The sequence below is a fragment of the Hemicordylus capensis genome, chromosome 4 (assembly GCF_027244095.1).
Source record: "Hemicordylus capensis ecotype Gifberg chromosome 4, rHemCap1.1.pri, whole genome shotgun sequence".
In the NCBI taxonomy this organism is placed as follows: domain Eukaryota; kingdom Metazoa; phylum Chordata; class Lepidosauria; order Squamata; family Cordylidae; genus Hemicordylus; species Hemicordylus capensis.
Genome location: NC_069660.1, coordinates 112,419,949 through 112,443,657, shown reverse-complemented (window position 1 = coordinate 112,443,657; position 23,709 = coordinate 112,419,949). Strand labels below are relative to the sequence as shown.

The window sequence follows — 23,709 nt, the reverse complement described above, 5'->3', positions numbered from 1 at the left end:
TGCATTTGCTGATGCTACTATTACTTCTTGGCAAAATCACTAGAGAGCCATTTGTTGCATCAACAGTTTCACTGTCCTTGATGAACAAGATATACAGTGTTACAGAGCTGTAATGCTGTGACCTGGACTGCTGTGTACTCCCCAAGGCAGCCCTGATTCTGTTAAGAACAGGCAGTTGTGCTACTAATACGTCTGCAGTCTTCCCATTTGTGACAGCAAACCGCCTGTCCTTAACAGCATTGGGCCACCTTCGCAGTCCACAGCAGCCCAGGGAGCAACGTTACAGCTCTTTAATGCTGCACGTCATGTCAGTCACTATTATTTTGCATGTTATGGAAAGCACTTCCTATTAGAAAAAGCATGAAAAGCCTGCATATAGATCTTTATGTCTGTTGTGCCACACATGGGTCAAGATCCAAGGGCTGCCTGCCATATGGGCACGGAGGTTTTTCCAGCTCTCCTTGCTGCAGCTCCTAGTGCCCTGGAAAGCTGCTATGCAGGGCTCCCCATCCTGTTCCTGAAGGATGGGGAACCCTCAATCACAGCTTTTGATTCAGCACAAAGGGCTGCAACCAGAAAGAGAAATCAGAGAACCACCTCAAGTGTGCATGGAAGTGCTTTCCACACTGGTCTCTGAATTCTAGCCAAGATTTTTCCTTAGGCAGGATTCCAAGATTTTTCCTTAGGCAGAAATGCTATGTGTGTTGCAAAATATACAAAGCAGTTCTGAGTTGATGGGATATTTTGGACTGCCTGTTGAAGAGGAGAGAGCTTCTCATTCCTGGGACTAAGATTCTCAAACCTACTCATGATACGTATAAGTGGTTCTCAACATGGGGGTCTCCAGATGTTGCTGATCTACAACTCGCATCATCCCCAGCCACAATAAATTGGAGGGCCCTAGGTGGGGAGCACTGATTTGTATATTTCACATTAGTCAGGCTGTCTGTTGAAATGGGGGGGGGGGGAATCTCTGAAATTTAGTTAAATCCCGAAAGCTCAATACCTAATCTGCTTATGGTATTTTTCAGTTCATATAGGTCCAGTTCAGATGTTACATGAAGACATGACTGAATCTGGTTTCATGTGACATCCCCTAAATTTGGGCGCATGTACGTGAGTGGGGAGATGTGATTCTACTTCCAAGTCTGGCACAGAACAAGACAGGATCCATTGTGATATCCAAAGCAACTGATCCTGGTTTAAGAAGAAGCTCTGCTGGATTTTTACTTCGAACTGTATTCCCTTAGAGCATAAGAGCATTTGCCCCTATGTGAAAAAGAATGGAGCTATTGCTCCTATTCTTTCCTCTCCCCCTCCCCCCGCCCCCACATTTGCCATCCAGCTCCAAGGCTGGTCGGAGTTTCCGACTGCCCCAGAAGCCAGACAGCAATGGGCACATGCACACTTTCCATTACCATCCAGAGGCTCTGGGGCAGTTGGAAGGTCTGACTGGCCTTGGCGCTGGATGGTTAGTACAAGGAGTGGTGGAGGGGAGAGCAGGAGCGGCCAAGGGCAGGGGAAGAGCAAGAGTGCTGGTGGAAGCAGGCAACAAGAAGGGGTGGGGACAGTAGGAGCCATATTTGCAGTAGGTGGCAGGAGCAACTGGTGGAAGGGCCATGTCATGCTGCAGGGGGGTACCCATGTTGAACACATGGTTGAACACGTGATGTCCATGACCTTCCTATGCAGTGCTATTGGAATGGGGAATGTGTCCCTGAAAGTGCCTGCTATGATGCATGCATCATCTGAAAAAACAATTTGGAGCAATTGTTTTTCTCATATGCCAATTTATGCATTTAACCAACCAAGCCACAAAACGTATGTGTAACTGACTAAGACTTTTTGCAGTACTATGCAACTGTAATCTTATATATTTTTTCTTGTCTCAAAATGTGCCTTCTGTTTGATGTTGTTATTTGCAGGGAAGATTTTGACACTGGCATTTCCACCAAGTGTTCTTATCTGTGCGGTGAGATGGTAGAATCCTGTAAGAGGATTGTACCATGTAGAAATTTAATGGCACATTTGAACTAGCTGTCAGTTTTTGAATGCCCTTTTCTTAATGGATCAAAGAGTAGTGGCCCAATTCAAAAGTCTGTCTAGTGTACCTTAAACAATGGAATTTTGTTTTCATAATATATGATCACAGGCTCATTCTCTTCATAGTATGTTTCAATGCGCTTCATGATGATTTCAGCATTATCATCAAGGCACTGGCTGCTTTGACTTCTTTTCAAAAGGCGGCTGCTCATTGTCTTGGAGGAACAGTCCATGCAGAGGACTAGAGATGGCTCACCAATCTAAAGAAGTTGAGGGGAAGAAGAGCATCAAAACTTTTCAAAACATTGAGTATATCTCAGTCTGACTATATATAACAGCTGATTACAACCAAGTGTTCTTCATCCATGAAGGTAACATCAGAATGAAAAGCAGATGTGGGTTTTTAGGAAAGACACATGGACTGGGGACTAGTTTATTACCTGCTCCAGGTCCTAGATATTTCCTCAGATCGAGCTCTGCATTCTTACAGCAAACAATAGGAATATAACACTTATTTTACTGTAGTCAAAGAAAAATGTACTGTTTCTTATAAATGTAACATGCTGTATGATTTACATGTCCTCTGTTTTTCTGGGGAACAAGAAGACAGGTTTCTTACCTGAACCTGAACTGGATTTTGGATTTTTGTGCTTGCCCAGTGCTTCGTCTTGGAACCTTTAAGAGCTTCTCAGCTTTTATTTATATGTTTGTTTGTTTGTATAATTAACTAACTAACTAACTAACATATTTACCGCCCAAAACTTCTCTCTCTGGGTGGTTTACAATAAAAACAATACACGTTAAAACATTTAACCAATTTAAAATTTAACACAATGTTAAAAACTGTAAATCTAATTAAAAGCCTGGATGAACAAATGTGTCATTTTAACTGCCTTTTAAAAACTTTGTCAGAGATGGAGAGACTCTTATTTCAACAGGGAGCACATTCCAAAGCAGCAACGGAGAAGCCCCATCCCTAAGCAGCCACCAGACAAGCTGGTGGCAACCGCAGATGATCTCAATGGGCAGTGGGCTAGTGGCGAACAAGACATTATTTTAAATACCCAGGGCCTAAGCTGTTTTGGGCTTTATAGGTTATAACCAGCACCTTGTATTTTGCCCGGGAAACTTATCGGCAGCTAGTGCAGCTCTTTCAACACAGGAGTAATATGGCCTCTCCATGATGACCCAGAGACCAACCTGGCTGCTGCATTCCACACCAACTACAATTTCTGGACTATGAACAAACAGAGCCCCAGGGGTCTAGCTATAATTGAGCGGATGGCTTCAAAGAACTTGCCCCGCCCCAGCTCCACCCCTCATTTCCTTCATTATTTCCCTCACTCTGAGAGGCCCCTGGGGAGAGGGGTGGACACAGGCTCCCTCTCCTCTAGCGTCTGCACAGCCCCATATAGAGCGCAATGCAGTAGTCAGGTCTGGAGGCTACCTACAGATGTCTGTTGTTTATCTCAAGAAACGGCAGCTGGCGTATCAGCTGAAGTGGATAGACAGCACCTCTGGTCACTGCCTCAACCTAGTAGAACTATTAAGGTGGTCCGCCCGAGAAGACTGATCGGTCCAGGAGGGTTTCAGTATTGGTGCTGCCTCTGTTGATGCCCTGGTGGGAACCTGGTCTTGAGTTTGAGCCTGGTCATTTGTGCCTCAAGTGAAAATTCTGAATTGATTTGTTCTATGCTTCATTTGTTTGTTTTCCTGGCTGTCCATGGTATCCTCAAAAGTCTTCTCCAGCACCAAAGTTCAAAAGCGTCAATGCTTTTTCTATCTTGCTTCTTCAAAGTCCAGATTTCACATCCATAGAGTGTCATGGGGAAAACCACAGCCCAAATGATTCTAATCTTTGATGTAGACACATTATGGTATCTAAATATCCTTTCCAAGGCCTTCATTGCTACCCTACCAACTGCTAATCTGCGGTGTATTTCTTGACTGCTAGATCCTTTACTGTTGATGGTTGATCCTAAAAAGGCAGAAGCTATCCACCACCAATGTCTTTGTCTATTCTGAGGCTGGTTGTTGTACCCATTGTCATTAGTTTAGTCTTTTTGACATTTAGTCGTAGTCCCATTTTTTCACTGTGCTCCTTGACTTTCATTATTAGAGCTTGCAGATCATCTGCATTCTCAGCTATCAGAGTGGTGTCATCAGCGTAGTGCAGGTTATTGATGTTTCTTCCTCCAACTTTAAAACCACACTCATCTTCTTCCAATCTAGCTTCTCTCAGTATATGTTCAGCATATAAACTGAATAAAGAAGGGGAAATTATACAGCCTTGTCTTACTCCTTTGCCTATCTGGAACCACTCTGTTTCACCATGTTTCGTATGGACTGTGGCTTCTTGTCTTGTGTATAGGTTTCTCATGAGAACAATGAGGTGCTCTGGGACACCCATTTTCCTTAGGATATTCCAAAACTTGACATGGTTGATATAATCAAAGGCTTTTCTGTAGTCAATAAAGCACATATTGACTTCTTTTTGGTATTCTTTGGCTTTCTCAATTATCCAGCGTGCATCAGCAATTATGTCTCTTGTTCCTCAGCCTTTTCTGAAACCAGCTTGAACATCAGGCATTTCCCTTTCCACGTAGGGCTTTGGATGATCCTGAGCATTATTTTGCTAGCATGTGAAATTAAGGATATTGTGTGATGGTTTGCACAAACTGTTAAGTCTCCTTTCTTTGGTATGGGTATGTAGACTGATCTCTTCCAATCTGTTGGCCACTGTGTCATTCTCCAAATTTGCTGGCATAGTTTGGTTAGAGTCTTGACTGATTCTTCTTCTGCTGCCTGCCATATTTCTGTAGCTATTCCATCAATTTCTGTAGCCTTCTGACTTGGTAATGACTGGAGTGCTAATCTAAATTCATCTTCCTGTACTAGAGGTTCTTGCAAGTAGGGAATATCTTCTAGAGTATCTTGGATGTTGTCGTCCCTGCTTTACAGATTTTCAGTATACTCCTTCCATCTCTGTTTGATCTTCTGTGCATCAGTTACTATCTGTCCTTTGCCTCCATTAACATAACAGTTCGAGGTTGGAATCTACCTCTGAGTTCAGAGATCTTTTGGAAAACTTGCCTTGTTTTCCCTTGTCTATTTCTATTCTCAAGGTCTTTACAGATGTCATTGTAGTACTGCTCCTTGTCTCTTCTAACAGCTTTCTTAAATTCCCTATTAAGTTACTTTGTGAGGTCTTTATCTTGCTTGATTTTGGCTTCTCTCCTCTTCTTGGCAATTTCAACCATCTGTTCTGACATCCATTTTACAGAGGTGGTATGTGCAGCAAAAAAACAGTTCTGGCCTGCATGCATCACTTCTGCAGGTTCACGTTCAGCAGAGTTGTCCTGGTTTGTGAGGAGTTTGATTAAGGCTCCTTAAAGTTCGAACCAGTCCCCGGAAACTATGTTCTGCTGTAATGCTTTTAGTGGGTTCTTTGCACACAAAATCTCCTGTGTTCAGGCCAACTTGGACATCAATGTTTCTGCAGAGTCTGCTAAGGTGGTGGGCAGCAATCCTTCTTGCAGTATTAGATTGGATCAGTTTCAATCTGTGATGCCTGAGGATGTGGACAAGCTGCTTGGGGCAGTGCGGCATACCACTTGTTCTCTGGATCCTTCCCCAACTTGGCTGCTTCTATCTAGCAGGGAAACTGATTGAGATAACCTAGCTAATACCATTAACACATTACTGAGGGAGGGTAAGATGCCCTCTTGTTTGAAGGAGGCAATGATTTGACCACTTCTTAAGAAGCCTCCCCTAGATCCCTCAGTGATGGATAGTTATAGGCCAGTCTCCAATTTCCCTTGGTTGGGCAAGATGATTGAGAGAGTAGTGGCTAACCTGCCAGGAAGGTTTGGAAGAAACAGATTATCTAGACCCATTTCAAAGTGTCCTTAGAGAGGGATATGGGGTTGAGACGGCATTGGTCGACCTGATGGATTACCTTTACCAGGGAATCAACAAAGGGAGTATGACTCCATTGGTTCTTTTGGATCTCTCAGTCACGTTCAATATCACTGGCCATGTTATCCTTCTGGATCACCTAGGGGAGATGGGGATAGGAGACACTGCTTTGCAGTAGTTCTACTCTATCTCTCAGGCAGATTCCAGATGGTAGAGCTCAGTGATGGTTGCTCTTCAACATGGGAACTGTTATATGGAGTCCCTCAGGGCTCCATTCTGTCACCAATGCTTTTTAACATCTACTGTACATGAAACTGCTGGATGAGGTCATCAAGAGATTTGGTGCACAGTGTTATCAGTATACTGATGACACCCAAATCTATTTCTCCGCCTCCTCCTAGTCATCATAATCATCATCAGGAAATGGCATTCACTTCATAAATACCTGCCTACAGGCAGTAATGGGCTGGATGAGGGACAACAAATTGAAGCTGAATCCATGCAAGACGGAGGTGCTCACCGTGGGAGATTGGAATTTGAGAGATGAGCTAGATCTTCCTTTGCTGGATGGGGTTACACTCCTCCAGAAGGAACAGGTATGCAGCCTGGGACTGCTCTTAGATCCAGCCCTCTCCCTGGTATCCCAGGGGGCGGCTAGGGCCAGGAGCGCTTTCCATCAACTTCAGTTGATTCAACAGCTGCATCCATTCCTTGGATTGGATTGTCCTTGGAAGAGAACAATCTCAAAATAGTGGTGCATCAGCTGGTAACCTCCAGGTTGGACAATTGCAATGCGCTCTACGTGGGGCTGCCATTGTACATAGTTTGGAAACTTCAGCTAGTCCAAAATGCGGCAGCTAGACTGGTCTCTAGGATAACCTGGAGAGACCACATTATGCCTGTTCTTAAACAGTTGCATTGGCTGTCAATAATTTTCTCGGCAAAACACAAAATAGTGCTGGTTATTACCTTTAAAGCCCTGGACAGCTTAGGTCCAGGTTAACTTAGAGAGTGCCTTCTTTTGTCTGATCCCCATCACATGCTGAGGTCTTCTGGAGAGGTCCATCTACAGTTACCACTGGCGCATTTTGTAGCAACTCAGAAACGGGCCTTCTCTGTAGCTGCTCCTGGTCTGTAGAATGCACTCCCGGCAGATATCCATAGTTTGGACTCATTGTTGCCTTTCAAGAGAGCCCTAAAGACTTACTTGTTTGGCCTGGCCTTCCAAGGTTTTAAAATTGTTTTTATGTATTTTAATTGGTTTTAAATTATTCTGAATTGTGTTAAATTTGTTTTTACATTGTTTTAGGTAGCTTGTTTAAAATGTTGTTTGCCTTTGTTTTTTACTTGTTGTGCACTGCCCAGAGCCTTTGAATTGGGCGGTATAGAAATAAAATAAAATAAAATAAAATAAAACTCTTTCTGGGACAGTACTCCCAGACTGTGTACCTGTTCCTTCTGGGGAAGTGTGATCTCATCCAGAACTTGCAGATCAAAATGGTCTCCTGTTCCAATCCCACACAACAAGTACCTCTGTCTTATCTGGATTCAGTTTCAGTTTGTTATCCCTCATCCAGCCCATCACTGCCTGCAGGCAGGCATTTCTTCAAGCAGGAGCTCTTTGGCATGGACTTGTAGGTGTGCTCACCCATGCAGAAGTTCCCTCAGGTCAAGGGTACTGGGCTAAACAAACTTAGTAACATGCTGCAGCAGGAAGGAGCACCTGTTGTGTGACTGCACAGACGATCACTTGAAGAACTTCAATTACAGATAAGAAACCGGACTTTCTTCTTCGTGGTCTCTGTGCATTCACATTGCTGGGTGAGTAGGAAGCTGATTTACCAGCATGAAGGGTACAGTCATCTTGGGAAAATAAAGAGGTCAGCACTGCTCTCCCAAAATCTATGTCTGCTTGAGACCAAACATCAAGGGCATAGTGATGGTCCTTTCTTTAGTAGTCATAATCCTATATAGAATATCTACCCCAGTAATCATTAATGTCTTGAGTTCTACAATCTTGATTATCTTTAGGGTGAGCATGAGGTAGAAACCTTTGAGGGAGTATGCAGTGAATGCCTGCTGTGAAGCTCCTCGTCATCAGAAGGCAAATGTACATATTAAATGTCTTATTTGATTGCAGGGTCAGACAGGGGAATCGGGTCTGGTACAGGCAGGAGCTCTTTCCGCAGCTTTGAAGAAGACCAAGACATCAGCTTTAAGGCTGCAGCTTTTTCTTCCTCTTTTTCTTTAAATCCTGAAGGACCTGTCTTGTTAGTTTATATTTCTTCAAAGTCTTCAACTTCAGCAAGATTCCCTTAAGCTGGGCTGCAGTGTGAACTGGCATAACACAAGAGGAGGTACAATTGAGGTCAATAGTTGCAGCTGGTCTCAGCAAATGTATCAGTCGGCCTTGAGACAGGTTATCCTGATACTGAAGAGAACTGAATTACTAAGGTCTGTTGAGATATGACCGAGACCTTAGTTTTGGATCCAGCACTAGTCTGTGACAGAGGTTTTTCCCATAAGAGTGCCTACAGTCATAAATATCTATTTCTACATGCTTGTTGTGTGAACTTTCAATAATGGCACAAATACACTTCATGACCATCACCTAAACATAAAAGGCGTTTATTTTGATCATCAGAAGTCTGATTCACCTCCATAATATACTCATAATATACTCATTTTTTGCAGGAGACTTTTGCTGCCATAAACCTAGGACCACAGCCCTAGTGGACGAACAGAACAAAATGAGGGGGTGGGGTGGGGTGGGGAGAATACCCAAAGTAGGAATACTAGCAAAGAGGGAAGCGAGAAAGGAAGAAAAGAAAAATTAAAGGTGAGATAAAGCACCCTACAATCTGCAAAGATTCTTGTACAACAGAGAAAAGAGAAGGCCCTGAAGGAGCTTATTCAGATTACAGGATTAGGGGTGTGCATCCGGTTTCATGCACTCCCAGGAGGGTGGGGGAGTGTCCTTACCTTCCCTGCACTACATTTCCCCTGCTGGCGCTACTGTCAAAATAGCTGGCGCAGGCCAGCTGTATACCCTCTTGCCACCCCGGTCAGCGTAATACTGGATGTGGCTGGCACGTGTGTGCAATGCATGCTGGCCACTTCCGATATTCCACTGATCAGGGTGGCAAGAGGGTATACAGCCGGCCTGTGCCAGCTATTTAGACAGTAGCGCCAGCAGGGGAAATGCAGCGGGGGAGGTAAGGACACCCTCTCTGTGCCTTAAAGCAACCCCCTCCCTGCCTCCAAACCAGTTCAAATGCTGGTCTTTCAGACCAGTTCGGCAGTCTTGAACAGACCACCAAACCAGTTTGTGCACACCCCTAGAGAGGATACAAAGCTGAGGCTGAGCAGAGAGGACAATGAGGGCAGTGGCGACAGCAGCTTATAGCTCGTTGCCTTTTTCCTTTCTCTTCAAAAGGCAATGCAGCTGCCCCAAGGGCAGGTAGGCAATTTCTCAGCTTAGCCTTTTCGCTGGCTGGCTAGCATGAGAATTTGGCCTTGAGAATTTAGCACCTACACAGAACACTGAGCAGACACACAGGCCATAGGCTTCCCTGTGCTTATGTATATTCAAATTATTATATATATATATGTGTGTGTGAATAATAAATTAAATTTATTATTTATAAATTTAAATGTATAAATATAACTTAACGTGCAAATTTGTGTCCTCTTTCCATCCTCTTTTTTGGCAATGGGTACCTGGCCACCCCAGAGCAGGCACTGTGAAATGTGAATGCAGAGAAACTACAAAAAAGAAAAGGTGAGCTCCAAATTCAGAGGAAGTTTATACACCTTCCCCCGCTTCCCACAATATTCAGAAGCATGGGAAAGGATTGAACTAGTCTGTCAAAGATGTTAAACTATTACAAGATTGCATTAGTAAGGAGTGAATTCTGAATTGACCTTGCCTGTTATAACATTTATTATTATTATTATTATTATTATTATTATTATTACATTTATATCCCACTCTTCCTCCAAGGAGCCCAGAGTGGTGTACTACATACTTGAGTTTCTTTTTCACAACAACCCTGTGAAGTAGGTTAGGCTGAGAGAGAAGTGACTGGCCCAGAGTCATCCAGCAAGTATCATGACTGGATGGGGATTTGAACTCGGGTCTCCCCGGTCCTAGTCCAGCACTCTAACCACTATACCACGCTAACATGTAAAACTGTCCTGAGAGGAAAGTCTAGCATGCTGTGCTTCTTATATGGAGAGGCTAGCTTTCTTGTGAAAGTCCTGGCCATCTTTTCTTTTGTAATTTCAAGCAAAAGAGAGGAGGAAATGTACTGTGCACCACTACAGCTAAAGATGCAGCTTTGAGTTGTTTGGCAGAGAATTTCAGCTTCAGACAAATAATTGCAATGCATCTAAAATGCTGAAGTGCATTGTTCAAATGCCAGTGATATACTCCAAGTGGATTTAATCCATTGAGTTGCCTAACAGCCTGTAAAGCAAGTTAAGTGCTTCAGATGGTTCCCCAAACACTAGAAAACAAGACTGTACTGTTGCAAGCTGGAAAATAAATAAGAATCTTTTCTGATTTCTTGCTGCTTCATAGACAGAAAATTGGACAAAACAGGGCAAACTAAATAGCCTATATAGCAGTAATAATTTTATTTTAATTATATAGAAACTTAAATAGAAAAGCCTTTTCTCTGAAAAACTCTGAAAGTCAAATCAATGAAATGGTGGTATTACAAAAGTTATTTGATTGTTTGTCACATTTATATACCACCATATATAAAATCCCAGGGTGGTTTACGATTTAAATGAACAGCCAACAGAACATAAAACCTAAAAATAATATGAAACATTAAAATTATCATAAATAAAATTTCAAAACATCATAAACTAAAAGCCTTATAAAACAGGAATGTTTTCAAAAGTCATTTAAAAATAATCAGAAATGGGGAGATGTCATTTGGGAGTGTGTTCAAGAGCCTCATGGCAACCCTAGAGAAGGCCTGGTTTTGGGTCGCCACCATGTGAGCCGGTGACAACTGGACATCCACTGATTATCTTAATAGGTGGTATGGTTCATGAAGAAGGTAATCTCTCAAATACCCTGGGCTTTATAGGTAACAACCAGCACTTTGTATTTTGCTGAAAAATTAATTGGCAGCCAGTGTAGTTCTTTTAAAACAAGAGTAACATGTGTCACCCCAGAGACCAACCTGTCTGCACATTTTGCACCAGTCACAGCTTCCAAATCACATACAAAGGCAGCCCAATGTAGAGCACTTTGCAGTAGTAAAGCCTGGATGTTACCAGCACATGCACCACTGTTTTAATGTAATTTGTCTTGAGTAATGGGCATAGTTGGCGTATCTGCTGAAGCTCATAAAAAGGCAGTCCTCCTGGCCACTGCCTCTACCTGCGGTATCAGGGAGAAGTTTGGGTCCAGAAGTACTCCCAAGCTACATACATGATCTTTAAGGGGAGTGTGACCCCATTCAGGACAAACAGATCTAAACCACTTCCTAAGATCTAGCCTCCCACAATGAGGACCTCCATCTTGTTCAGATTCAACTTCAGTTTGTTCTCCCACATCAAGCCCATTACTGATTCCAAGCAAGCATTTAGAGAGGTTAAGCCATGTCCTGATGAGATCAATATGGAGAAATAGATCTGGATGTCATCAGCATATTGATAGCAACCTGCTCCAGATCTCCTGATGATCTCTCCCAGCAGTTCCACGTAGATGTTAAAAAGCACTGGAGAGAGAGCGACTCGATACGACAGCTCTCGTTTTGAAGAGCAACAATTTCCAAGTGATACCATCTGGAATCTACCCAAGAGGTAGGAACTGGACCACTGCAAAGCAATGCCTCCTACCCACAACCCCCTCAGGAGTTCCAGAAGCACACAATGGGCAATGGTAGTATTACAAGTTAAGATAGGGTAAATGATTCCAAATATGAAATCTTCTTTCCAAGTAAAAGTTTTATTTAAAAGGTGAAAATACAGTCATTCCAAACTGCCAAATATGGTTTTACCAACCGCAGTTTTAAGTATATGCGACTGAAATATTGTGACTGGTCTCACCAACCGCGACCTGAGTATCCATGATTGGCGAGGTATTTTAGAGTGTTTTTGTGGAGGGTTAGTGGTTTGGGGGGGGGGGGGGTTAGAGGTTTAATCTGCTCATTCCTCTTGGTGGCTCTTGGCGATATTAAAGGATTTTTGTTTATTTTTCCTGATTTTTCAAGCATTTCTTCCTTTATTTTTTGATGTTTTTGTGATCGCAGTTCCCTTAAACCCGTTTCCCATAGACTTTAATGCCTTGCCAACAATGAATTTGCCAACTGTGGGATTTTGATGGAACGGAACCCTCACGGGTGGCAAGGGACTGTAGTTCTGATTCACAATGAATCAACTGTTACAAAAGCCCTGTGAAATGTATCATTAGCACTCTGTTTAATACACTTTCAATGCAAAAGAGTATGCCCTTATGATTTAAGTGGTAATTTCACAGCTTGATTGCTATAATGCTCTTAATGTGGGGCTATCTTTGAGTATCATTTAGACAGGTAAGCTTCTTCAAAATGCATCTGCCTGGCAAATGACTGAAAGGAACTACAGAGAGCATAGTAAACCTGTATCAAAGAAGCTCCACTGGCTACCAGTGGATTTTAAGGTTTAGTTGAAGACTAGCCGACCCCGCAGAGAGCATCTCTGCACTCTTTGGGGCCGGTGGTTACATCTCTCCCCACCTTCTGCCGCAGTCTCTGCTTCCGGGCCCAGCCGCCTCTCCTCCCCACTGCCACTTCTGCCCCCGCCTTTCTTCTCCCCCTCCTGGGCCTTGCCTCCGCGGCTGGGCCTACCACCTCTGGCCTCCACAGCTGGGCTGCCACCGCGGCAACCAATTCTCCTGGGTGTGCCTCAGCCAATCAGGCGCGTCCACCGCCCAGCCAATCAGCTGGGTACTGGGATGCACATTCCAAGGCACACTCAGGAGAATTATATATATAGATGATAGTTCTATTCTTCAAAGTTCTAAATGGACTGGGTCCAGGATACATAGGGAGTAAAGGTAAAGTGTGCCATTGAGTCAGTGTCAACTCCTGGTGACCACAGAGCCCTGTTGTTGTCTTTGGTAGAATACAGGAGGGGTTTAATAATAATAATAATAATAATAATAATAATAATAATAATAATAATTCGATTTCTATACCGCCCTTCCAAAAATGGCTCAGGGCAGTTTACAAAGAGAAATAACAAACAAATAAGATGGCTCCCTGTCCCCAAAGGGCTCACATTCTAAAAAGAAACGTAAGACACACACCAGCAACAGTCACTGGAAGTACTGTGCTGGGGGTGAATAGCGCCAGTTACTCTCCCCCTGCTAAATAAAGAGAATCACCACGGTAAAAGGTGCCTCTTTGCCCAGTTAGCAGTTTACCATTGCCATCGCCCGTGAAGTATGAGATGATGCCTTTCAGCATCTTCCTCTATCACTGCTGCCTGATATAGGTGTTTCCCATAGTCTGGGAAACATACAAGCGGGGATTCGAAAAAGAAATCTCTGGTTTGCTAGTCAAGTCATTTCCCTGCTGCACCATTAGGTGGCTGCACTTAGAGAGTACCTCTTTTTAAATGAAACTCCTTCTATCTAATGGCCATTTTTTCATAGCAGCCAATATTTTTTAACACATGCAGTCCCACTGCAGGGCATACAGTTAATAAAAATGGCAACCACAAGGAAGCAGCTGTGTAGCTATGTTTTTTGGAAGCTATGCATCAAATATAGCAAAACCTTTATTTAACACCCATTCAATAATAAAGTCAATGAAAAAGAAAGAGGGGAAAAACCAAAATCACAAAACCCCCACATTTTTTAAATGAAATGAATATAAACGGGGGGGAGGGGCTTAAAATGAAAATAGAAAGAAAACCAGTTTTTTTCTTTCACACATCTAATGATTGTCTGTCGAGTGTCCTGCTTTGTATTCTACAGTGACAGTGACAAGCAGGATCCTTTCTAAAACCGTGCCAACATTTCGACCACCTTCCCAAAGTGGGGCATGACAGTCCATCCAGGTTTTGTAATTTAAAAAGTTTGTTTTGCTAAGCATTTGGAGTAGCATCTGAATAAGCTCAGAGAGACATGGAAAAGTCACTTATTAACAGGCAGTAGAGCTCAATATAATCTGGAATCATTTCATGCACAAGGAGGCACCAGTGTACCAAAAATAACTCTGACCTACCAAGGAGTTATTCCATATTCTGAACAAACACAGAAACCCATGCTATCACCTACTGGGTCTCTCTCCTGTAACATTGGGTAAACTGAGAACTCCCTAAATACGTGCGAAACTTTAAAATAAGGTACACCACAATCTCTAGGTTAAGGAGGCAATTTAATTATATCTTGGAGGGAATCAATAATTATTTAGTTTATACTTTGCAGTTGTAGGCTCAAGCAAATTCAGTTTCAGTAAATATTTAGGAAGAACAAACTGTCTCCCCTATAACGTGTAATAAATTTCTATAACTTTGCAGCTGGTCTATGCACAGGATGATAAAATCCATCGCCCCTGCTTTGTCAGAAATGCCATATCCCAATCTGCAAAATGTTCTCATTTTCTAATTAATGAATCTAGTTGGTGCAACTAGCAACAAGTGGTAAGGATGAGAAACAGCTAGCCAGCTCCACTGGTCCTGTCACTAATCATACAATGCCAACTATATCCCATATCAAAGTGTACTTAAAGGATGAAGAGCAAAGGGAAAGGTGACAGGGCTCTGGCTGCAGCCAGTTATGTTGTGGGAGGCAGACCGAAGGGTACACTGGGAGAAATATCATAAGACCACATGAAGCAAAGAGCAACTAAAACACAGTAGTCTTTAAAGTTAGTTCTTTAAGGTTATTGTATTAAGTAATTTTAATAGAAATGTGTTGTTCTAAATCATTTTTAACATAAAATGCTAATATTTTCAAGTGCCTGCATAATGGTAGCACTGCTTTGGAGATCCAGATCTAACGCTTTGTCTGGACTTCAGTACATTTTGAGATGCAACTTTTCCAAAGCACAGAGCAGATCACACAAATCTTTTGGAGTCTGGTTTAAAGTCAGTGTGACATTTATGAAACCAACACATGGATTTGCACCTAAAATGAACATTAGCCTGTTGTGTTCTGCTTTCAAATGGGGCATTCATAATCATCGCTCACAAGCACTTACAGGCCACCCACTGGGACATTTCATATTTCATTTTTTACTCTTGACAAGTACTCTTGTGTGTGTGTGTGTTATAACATTCAGTAAAATCATCTTCAAAAATTATATAAAAGGGTTTTGAACCACTAGTTAAATCCCAGTGCAGGCAGATGGATATTGTTCAAAAACTTGACCATAAAGTTCTTTCTGGGAACAGCTGACTCTCCCCTAGTGTTTGATGTTGATCACTAAATGTCTCTCCACACCCCTGATATTGTCTGACCTTCAGTGAATTGGATTTCTTAATTAACCTAATTTTAATTAACTTTCTGAGAGCTGCATTCAGTATTGGTTACATCATGTATACATCAGATTCCTATTGTATACAGGTGCATTGAATAGGACAGTAAATAATATAGGGAGGCTCTAATATGGTGCTGTGTCGACACAGCAGTAAAGATGCATAACTGCTTCTTCATCCAGCTCCCCATGTGCTTTTACATTACTGCATATGGTCAGAAGGAGGCAGCCATTCCCCGTTCAGTCTGCCTGGTTAATTGTAACTACAAGGAGTACAATGAGAAGTCTACTGATGTAGTCAAATAGCATGCAAACATTTTAACCAGCAATTTGGAAGTGTGGCCTCATAAGGTCTACATCTGTCAGAACAGTGAATTAGCATTTCCAGGTTTTCTTCTAGCAGAATTGTAACCGTTGTATGACAAACAGAATTCTTGTTCTGAAACTTTCTTGTTCTGTTTATGAAATGTGTGTTCATTTATTAATCGCTGTAGGAATACACTATTTTCTATGGGTTGTATCCAAAGAAAGTGAATCCTAAGTCCCATAGAAGTTGATCGGACGTAAAATTAAAAACACGACTAACTTTTCTCAGCTGATTTCAATGGTGTTTAGTCAGGATTCTCCTCCTTTGGATACCGTATATCACCTTTAGGACCTTTGTGCAGAGGCATGAATTATAAACATTAAACTAGAAATTCAACAAGCAAAGGTTTTCCTATTACAGCATCTCATGCTGAGAAAATCTTTATGTGTGAATTTCTGCTTTTTCAGGCAGCTGTTAAAGTCCTGCCAGAAAAAAAAATGTCTGCAAGCCTATAATGGACAGCTGACTCTGACAGCTGAAAATAGAATTTTCAGTTATGACAATGCTCACCTGATGCTCAAACTCTTCTCCTTGCTTGACATTTTGGGGATAACCATCAATCAGAAATCCTTTTGTATCTTCCATATTAGCAACGATGGCTTCTTTCAAGAGCTCCGTAATAATATCCTTAATCAAAGAATACAAATTTTTGAAAGTTAAGGTGCCTTAGAATGTGAAAGGGAGCCCTGACCTTTCTATCCCCTCCTCTCGATTCCCGCCCTTGACAGATCATCAAGCATTCTCCCTGTGGTCCCATCATTGCCTGCTGAAGCTGGTCCCAAACACCCATAGCTTCTGTCATTTTTACAGGCAGGAAAATGCTAAGTACAGATAATCTCAAGAGTATATATTATCTGATAATCTCAAAACAGGAAAATGCTAAATGCTTGATAATCTCAAGAGGATATACTCTGCATAGTTAGGGTTAGATTAATCATTAGGCTAAGAACAAGAATCCCTTACAATATGGTTAAGAGAGAATATCTGACATAAGGTATATGGGAGGGCAACAAAGAATCTTATAATGTGTTAAATGCCAACACATTTGTTATGGTATACTGCTTTGTTGGCCCTGAAGGTGCTAATGGGATGCTTGGATTCTACAGGCGGGAAAGAGAGTGGTTCCAGCTTGCCAGCGTCAACCTCTTTCAAAGTTTGGAGTTCTGAGCTATCTTTTGCTATGGAAATGTTCCATGTTTGAACCACCTCCTCATTGGAATCACAGCTTACCCCTGGTACAAGCTTGCCACTTTCCATGGCAACTCTGATGATCTTGCTCCTCTCTGTTGATGATGACATCTCACGTTGGAGCAGGTCCTCTGTGGACAAGTGTGTGAATCCATACTTCTCTGCTAATTTGTTGCACTGAGTTCCCTTGCCAGAACCAGGGCCACCTTCATAAGCAACAGTTTAGAGATAATTCACCAATTAATTCACAGCGGCATCAAACAATAAGATGAGAATTATTGCACAGAAACTGAAGGGAAAATAGAATTCTTCTGGATTTACCAAGCCTTGAAGGTTTTATTTTTCAATTATTCTGAAAGTGGTTGAGATCTATGCATATAAACCCAATCTTAATTAATCCTATCACTGCCTTCAACAATCTCTAAATAGATACTGCAAATGAGTCAACCTGGTTATATTTTACCGCATTTATTTAATTCTGATTGGAATCTTTGTTTTCTTTTCAGAAGGAAAGACATGGATGGCAGGCAAGCAGGAAGGGAAATGTGAAAAGGGGAAAGAAGAAAAAGAGTTGTTGGGAGGTGCTGGAAGTGATGCAACTGCCCAGAGACAAAAGTTTGGGGCGGTGTACAAATGTAATAAACAAGCAAACAAACAGGCTGTTTGTGATGTGCATAGCTTGGGTAAAAAGACCTCTTAATTGGTAACTTTGGCTCAAGACAGAGAGTATGTTGTGCAGGGGAGACAATAAAACCTTTAAGATGGCTGAGCTTCTGTTAAATGTACTCAGAAGTTTGAACTATCATAACTAAACTGTGTCTTATTTGGTTTATGTTGTTTTTGAAAATTCCTGCCAGTTCACAAGGTCCACCCATGACACACTTGTTCAGGAGTAAAGATCCCACACCCTGTTTTTTAAAGAGTACCCCTTTAAGGCAGAACATTTGTGGAGCAAGAAATAAAAATGTTGGATTCAAATCACCATACCATCCAGAGTGCATATGGAGGTGGAGAGGGAAGGAAAAGTGAAGTTTGATCACCACAGCATATTTAAGGAATGAGGCACTTGCCAAATGATGCCAATGACTTTTCTGTAACTAGACTGGCAAGAAACATTTCTGGATCAACAGAGGGACTGAGTTTAAATACTGAGGTCTTATTAATAATGTGGAGATATTGGCTCACGTACTGCACCGCATGACAGAGGCAGTTACAGAGCCACCCAGGTTGCTGCGAAGCTCTTAAAAGCATGCCTGTGCTGCTGCAAAGCTGGATTGTTCTGCTGCTACTAGCTGTTGTGCAATTGCCTGTTTGTTTGTTTGTTTGTTTGTTCGATTTCTATACCACCCTTCCAAAAATGGCTCAGGGTGGTTTACCCAGAGAATACATTGGGAATAATGGAAGCAGTGTTGCAACAGGTGACTGTGCAATGGTTAGTAGGAGCAGAACAGCCCAGCAGTGAAGGCAGCTCTGTAACTGACTTCATTAGGCTGCATCCTAACCCCGGCCCTCCCTCCCAACCCCTGTTATGGTTGTGAGAACAATCTCAACTCTGAACTTCTGGTGAACAGATATGAATGAGCCGAGGAGTGTGATTTTGCAAACATCCATCTCATAGTCTAAATGACAGAAGACACATCCAATTGGTCCATATCCATCAATTAGTGTTGCAGTTATAAAATTATTTATACACCCATGTATAAACATTTTTAACAATTATTTATCATTGTTATTATGCAGCAGAGAGAATTAGAAAGATATATACACTTTATTTACATAACTACTGGAGATGTAAAGGCAAGATGACAATAGCCAAGCATATCTGGTGGGAATGTGCTAAAATACATAGCTTTTGGAATCTGGTTGAATATGTTGTAGGAAAAAATATTGGGGAATAATTTTGTCCTTATATACAAGGCAAAACCTCTTGTGGGAATTTAAATCGAAGATAGTAAGAGTTAAGTTATCAGTTTGCTTTTAGCAGATAGAATATTGATGGCAAATAACTGGAAATCAGAAAACACCTATTCAATATTGAATGAATTTAGAAAGTGTGGAATATTGTGATCATGAACTAGTTGAGAGCTTTAGTACAACGATTGGGTGAGAAGCAATGCTCAATACATTCAATCAATACAAAGCAATACAAAAATGGTGTACATTTGGACCCCTTTCTCTTGTACTGGAGCAAAACTTTAGATAAAATAACACAGAAAGTCAAGTTTTTGTTGTTTATCACTGGTGTTCTGGTTATGAGAATGGGGAAAGGGTTTTATTTATATTATTTTTATTGTTTTACTTGAGTTCTATGAATGTGCTGGACCTTAATATAATATAGCCAGGGTAGACAATCTACAACTGCCACCATCCCCAGCTGCAATTTATTATGCATGAGGATCAAGGATGTAGGCAGCCTCTCCACTCACAGTGGTGCCCTTCTAGCAGCATGCACGTTTGCATGTATGCACCCCACTCATCCCTGAGGGGCCAGCAGCTGCCTTTGGCAGTTCACCACCAGCCTCCTCCGAGCACACCCCCACTCATGCCATGTACCACCAGCCACTGCCTTTGGCCACTCATCCGGCTCTAACGATCCTCCTTCCATCGGCTGGACTCCCAGCCAACAGGAGGAGGATTCACATGCACTCCCAATGAAGCCCAGCCAATGGAAGAAGGATGAGTGGAGTCAGGCAAGCGGCCGAAGGAGGTGGCTGACAGTGGTAGAGGCTGCAGGTGATCGGCAGTGGCAGGAATTCTGGCCACGGGGAGGGGGAAGCTTGTCGACTCTTCCCAGATGCTTGACGGCTGCTGGACACAGGGCATGACAGGTTCTTTGAACCCATTCACCCTATTACAGATCCACCCCTGCTGAGAATGATGGGATTTGTAGATCAGTCCAGTAGCAGAAGGAGAGACAATTTCGCTTACCCCTGCACTAGAGATATATGGTGCTATTATATAGGGCTTTAGTAACCAATATTAGTGTTTGATATTTTTTCATATATCTATTATTTTATATATCTATAATTCATCTTATTTGGGGGGATATGATTCAATTTTTTACAAGGATGAGGCTCTTGACTGCTTTCCTACTCCCTGAATAATCCCATAGTGCAAGCTTGTATATAATCACTTGCCTGTGGCAAGTAAGAATCTCTTCCAGGCATGCAGTTTTGTAAATCAGATGAGAATTAGAATTCCCACCCCTTCAGGTTGTTGATATGTCTCAATTTACTTATAATGTTATGCATGAGCAGGAGAGCTAGTACAAATTCTGAAGGTTAGTATCTCTTGTAGACTGGTTTACAAAGTTGCAGTAGTATTGCATGTTGATGCCAATCTATCACAGATTTCACCAGCTACAACAGTCATCACTGCGGCAACTATGTCCCAGGACAATCAGAGTGGAGGGCCAGCCATAAGGCATGCGTTGTTTCAATCTCCCATCTATCTCAAATTAAACAGGCTTTTAATAATAATTAGCAGAATTGGTGGCAGTAGAAGAGAAACTAGTGTGGCCACAGTAGTAGGGTTGTCATGAGCTCTTTCAGACTGATGGTGCATGGGCCCGTTGGGTTTGTATGATACTCTAAGGTATCCTTTTTCCTCCTTTTTGAGGAAACAAAAGTTATTGTACCGATTATTATATGAGCTAGTTATTGCACATGCCCGTTTTACATTGCTCCAACAAAAGAAAGATTAACGTCTTTGATATATTTGCTTGTCATAAATGTGCGACATCTTTCCTAACTGCTGCTCACTTGCAGAGAAATTATGGCCACCTTGACTATGGTGTGGTTATGTAGGGTGGCTGATACTGCCCATTACTGCCTTGGAAAGATATTGTAAAAGAACACCACAAACTGTAAATGCCCAAATGAGAACTGGAGACCAGCATGAAGGAGACAGCTAATTGCCACCTTATGGGAAATGAGAAACCTGAAAATCCAGAAACAAGCTATAATGGAAAGAATTTTTATTGTTCTTTCTGCCAGTTTCTTCACTGTAATAATAACCTACACTTTAGAAAAGAGCCCAAAAATACCTCACCACTGCATGATAAAATAAGCACAAAAGCCTAGCCAGTGCTGTAGAGCCTTTCCTTCTCATTTCTTTCTTATTCCTCAAAGCAAATATAGATTTGCTCTTGTGCTATGCCTTCCACATTCTTCTTCAAAGTGAAACAGAAGTTGAAAATCAAAGATGACTTTAAAGAGCCAGACCTACAATTTAAAGTCTTTCAGTCCATTTTACTTGGTATTCTCTGAGATCAAGGAGGGAGCAAATGGCCCCAAAAAGGGGACCCAGGAGGGTTGCCATGTGAAGAGGCCATTTGTGACAAGACTGAAACAGGCCAGAGGTCTAGTTTTGCGATTGCCTCATGCTTCATAGGAGCATAGTAAGCTGCCATATACTGAGTCAGACCACTGGTCTATCTAGCTCAGTATTGTCTTCACAGACTGGCAGTAGCTTCTCCAAGGTTGCAGGCAGGAATCTCTCTCAGCCCTATCTTGGAGATGCCAGGGAGGGAACATGGAACCTTCTGCTCTTCCCAGAGCGGCTCCATCCCATGAGGGGAATATCTTACAGTGCTCACACTTCTAGTTTCCCATTCATGTGCAACCAGGGTGGACCCTGCTTAGCTAAGGGGACAGGTCATGCTTGCTACCACAAAACCAGCTCTCCTCTCCATCAGGTGAGAAGCTATATGGCATGGAAGGATTTGCCAGCCTATAGAATCCTATAACATCCTCCCATTCTTCTTGTTTGGGCTGTAAGTATTCTTCTAATTTGATTAAAACTTTACCACAATTAAGGCTATGATCCTTTGCTCACTTGCTTAGGTGTAAACCCCACTGAACACAGGAGCCAACTAAACATGCGTAGGAATAGACTTCCTTATATTCCTATCTGGCAGATGATTTTAGTAATACAGAGCTTCCTGCCCTTCTCCAAAAGGATATTTGAAATTCAATTTTAAAGAGCTTATAGTAAGCAGAAATTTAAAAAAATGTTACTTATATTTTAAAGAATACCTATATGTCACAATTGACACACAGAGGCCATCTCTGTACATCATCATAATGAATGTCCACGTGATGGCCATAATGCACAGAGCAGTACAGTTCATAGATCACTCTCATCCATGGGGAGAGTCTCTAAGCTTCTGGCTATTGCTGCCACTGCTTGGCAGCATCATAGAAATTCTCCATGCAGTTGGGTTGAGCCATATGGTTTTATTAATTATAACTATTATTTATTCATCATATTTTAATAATTGTTTTTGCTACTGTTTTAATTGTGTTTCTGTTTTATGCTACAGTTTTTATTGTTCCATGTATTTTAATCTGTGTTGATTTTTAAATATTGTTTAAAATTTTGTATGCCACCTAGAGATGTACATATTGGGCGATATAAAAATATTATAAATAAATACATATTTCTATACCACCTGATATAAACTCAACTAGATGATGTACAAATTAAAAGCATAACAAATATTAAAATAGTATAAAAGTTAAAATTCACAAAATGAAACAAAATCACAGATAAAAGCACACTGCATTTAAAAATCTTCAGTTAAAAGCCTGAGAAAACAGATCCCCCCCCCCTGAAAACACAGAGAAGGGGATGCATATTCCAAGTGTTGCATTTATGGAGATGCAACACTTGGAACTACTCACAGTATTCTTTTTTCACATTGGCACATTGTTGTTGCTGGATCAGGTAGATCCTGTTTTGTTTATAACTTGTATTGCAAGGGGATATATTTTTAGTGTTGCACCAGATCTTTAGCAAAGCAGTGCTCCTTTCACAGAAGGTCCTTCCATGAATGGAAGGAGAATTTCACTCGTGCAAGAACCCTTGTGTGAGCACAACTCTTATTCTGTTCATGGAAAGAGTTTCCACCAACTGTGTACCGCTGTGCTGAAGGTCTGGGTGCTATCCAGGGAGTTTCCAAACTAGAATGTGTATGTAAGTATAATTAGATGTTAATACTTTGTGCAGATTATAACTATTTAATTATGTTTTAATTTGGCCAAATCTAAATCTTGTTTTCTTTGCAAACACCAGCAACATCTATGTAGACCAATAAATATGGAGGAGCAACAGGCTATCATGGCATTGTGTGAGCTCATGGTTAGGTGAACTGCTGTGTGAACATATTCTTGAATGGTGAATTTGGCCTCCTATTGACGAGAACTGAGCTCTTCAGCAAATATATGTTTGTAATAAACCCAATACAATGGTGCCTCCAACTGCTTCCAAAACATGAATAATAAATAACATACATCTGTTCTGAGGATTTAACTCTGCAGGAAAGCTGTTGCAAAGACTACATTTTCTTCCTCTGCCAATATGTGAATACTACCCCCCCTCAAAAAAAAAGGCAAGGAGGAAAAGCTGCTAAAAGTTACATTAGTCTGAATCTGAAATATGAGTAGGATACTGTGCTGTAATGACATACATGATTGGAATCTGGAATGTACGCTCTGTCTTATTCGGCACCAAGGAAGAAACAAATATTTTTCAATGTATTGGTCTCTCACTTAATCCCAAATTATTAAGTACAGATTAAAATGCAGTACATCTAAAATCAATCAAACACACCTGTTCTAGATTCATTTTAGATCTGCCCATCACTCTTCTAACAAAACAGAGTTTTGAACCTTGTCAAAGTTGGGGTCCTTGTGAAAGCTCAGTCAT

The 23,709-nt window shown here is 41.6% G+C and overlaps 1 protein-coding gene across 2 annotated transcripts in view; it reads right to left on the bottom strand.

Moving 5' to 3' along the window:
- The window catches only part of AK5 (adenylate kinase 5), a 164,609-nt gene that overhangs the window by 2,949 nt on the left and 137,951 nt on the right, over positions 1 to 23,709 (bottom strand). For both annotated transcript variants that reach the window (XM_053247970.1, XM_053247971.1), the window contains 3 exons: positions 17,044 to 17,207; positions 16,324 to 16,440; positions 2,112 to 2,303 (listed from right to left, as the gene is read on the bottom strand). In XM_053247970.1, coding sequence (XP_053103945.1) covers positions 2,112 to 2,303; positions 16,324 to 16,440; positions 17,044 to 17,207 — 473 coding nt within the window. The remainder of the gene's footprint in view (positions 1 to 2,111; positions 2,304 to 16,323; positions 16,441 to 17,043; positions 17,208 to 23,709) is intronic.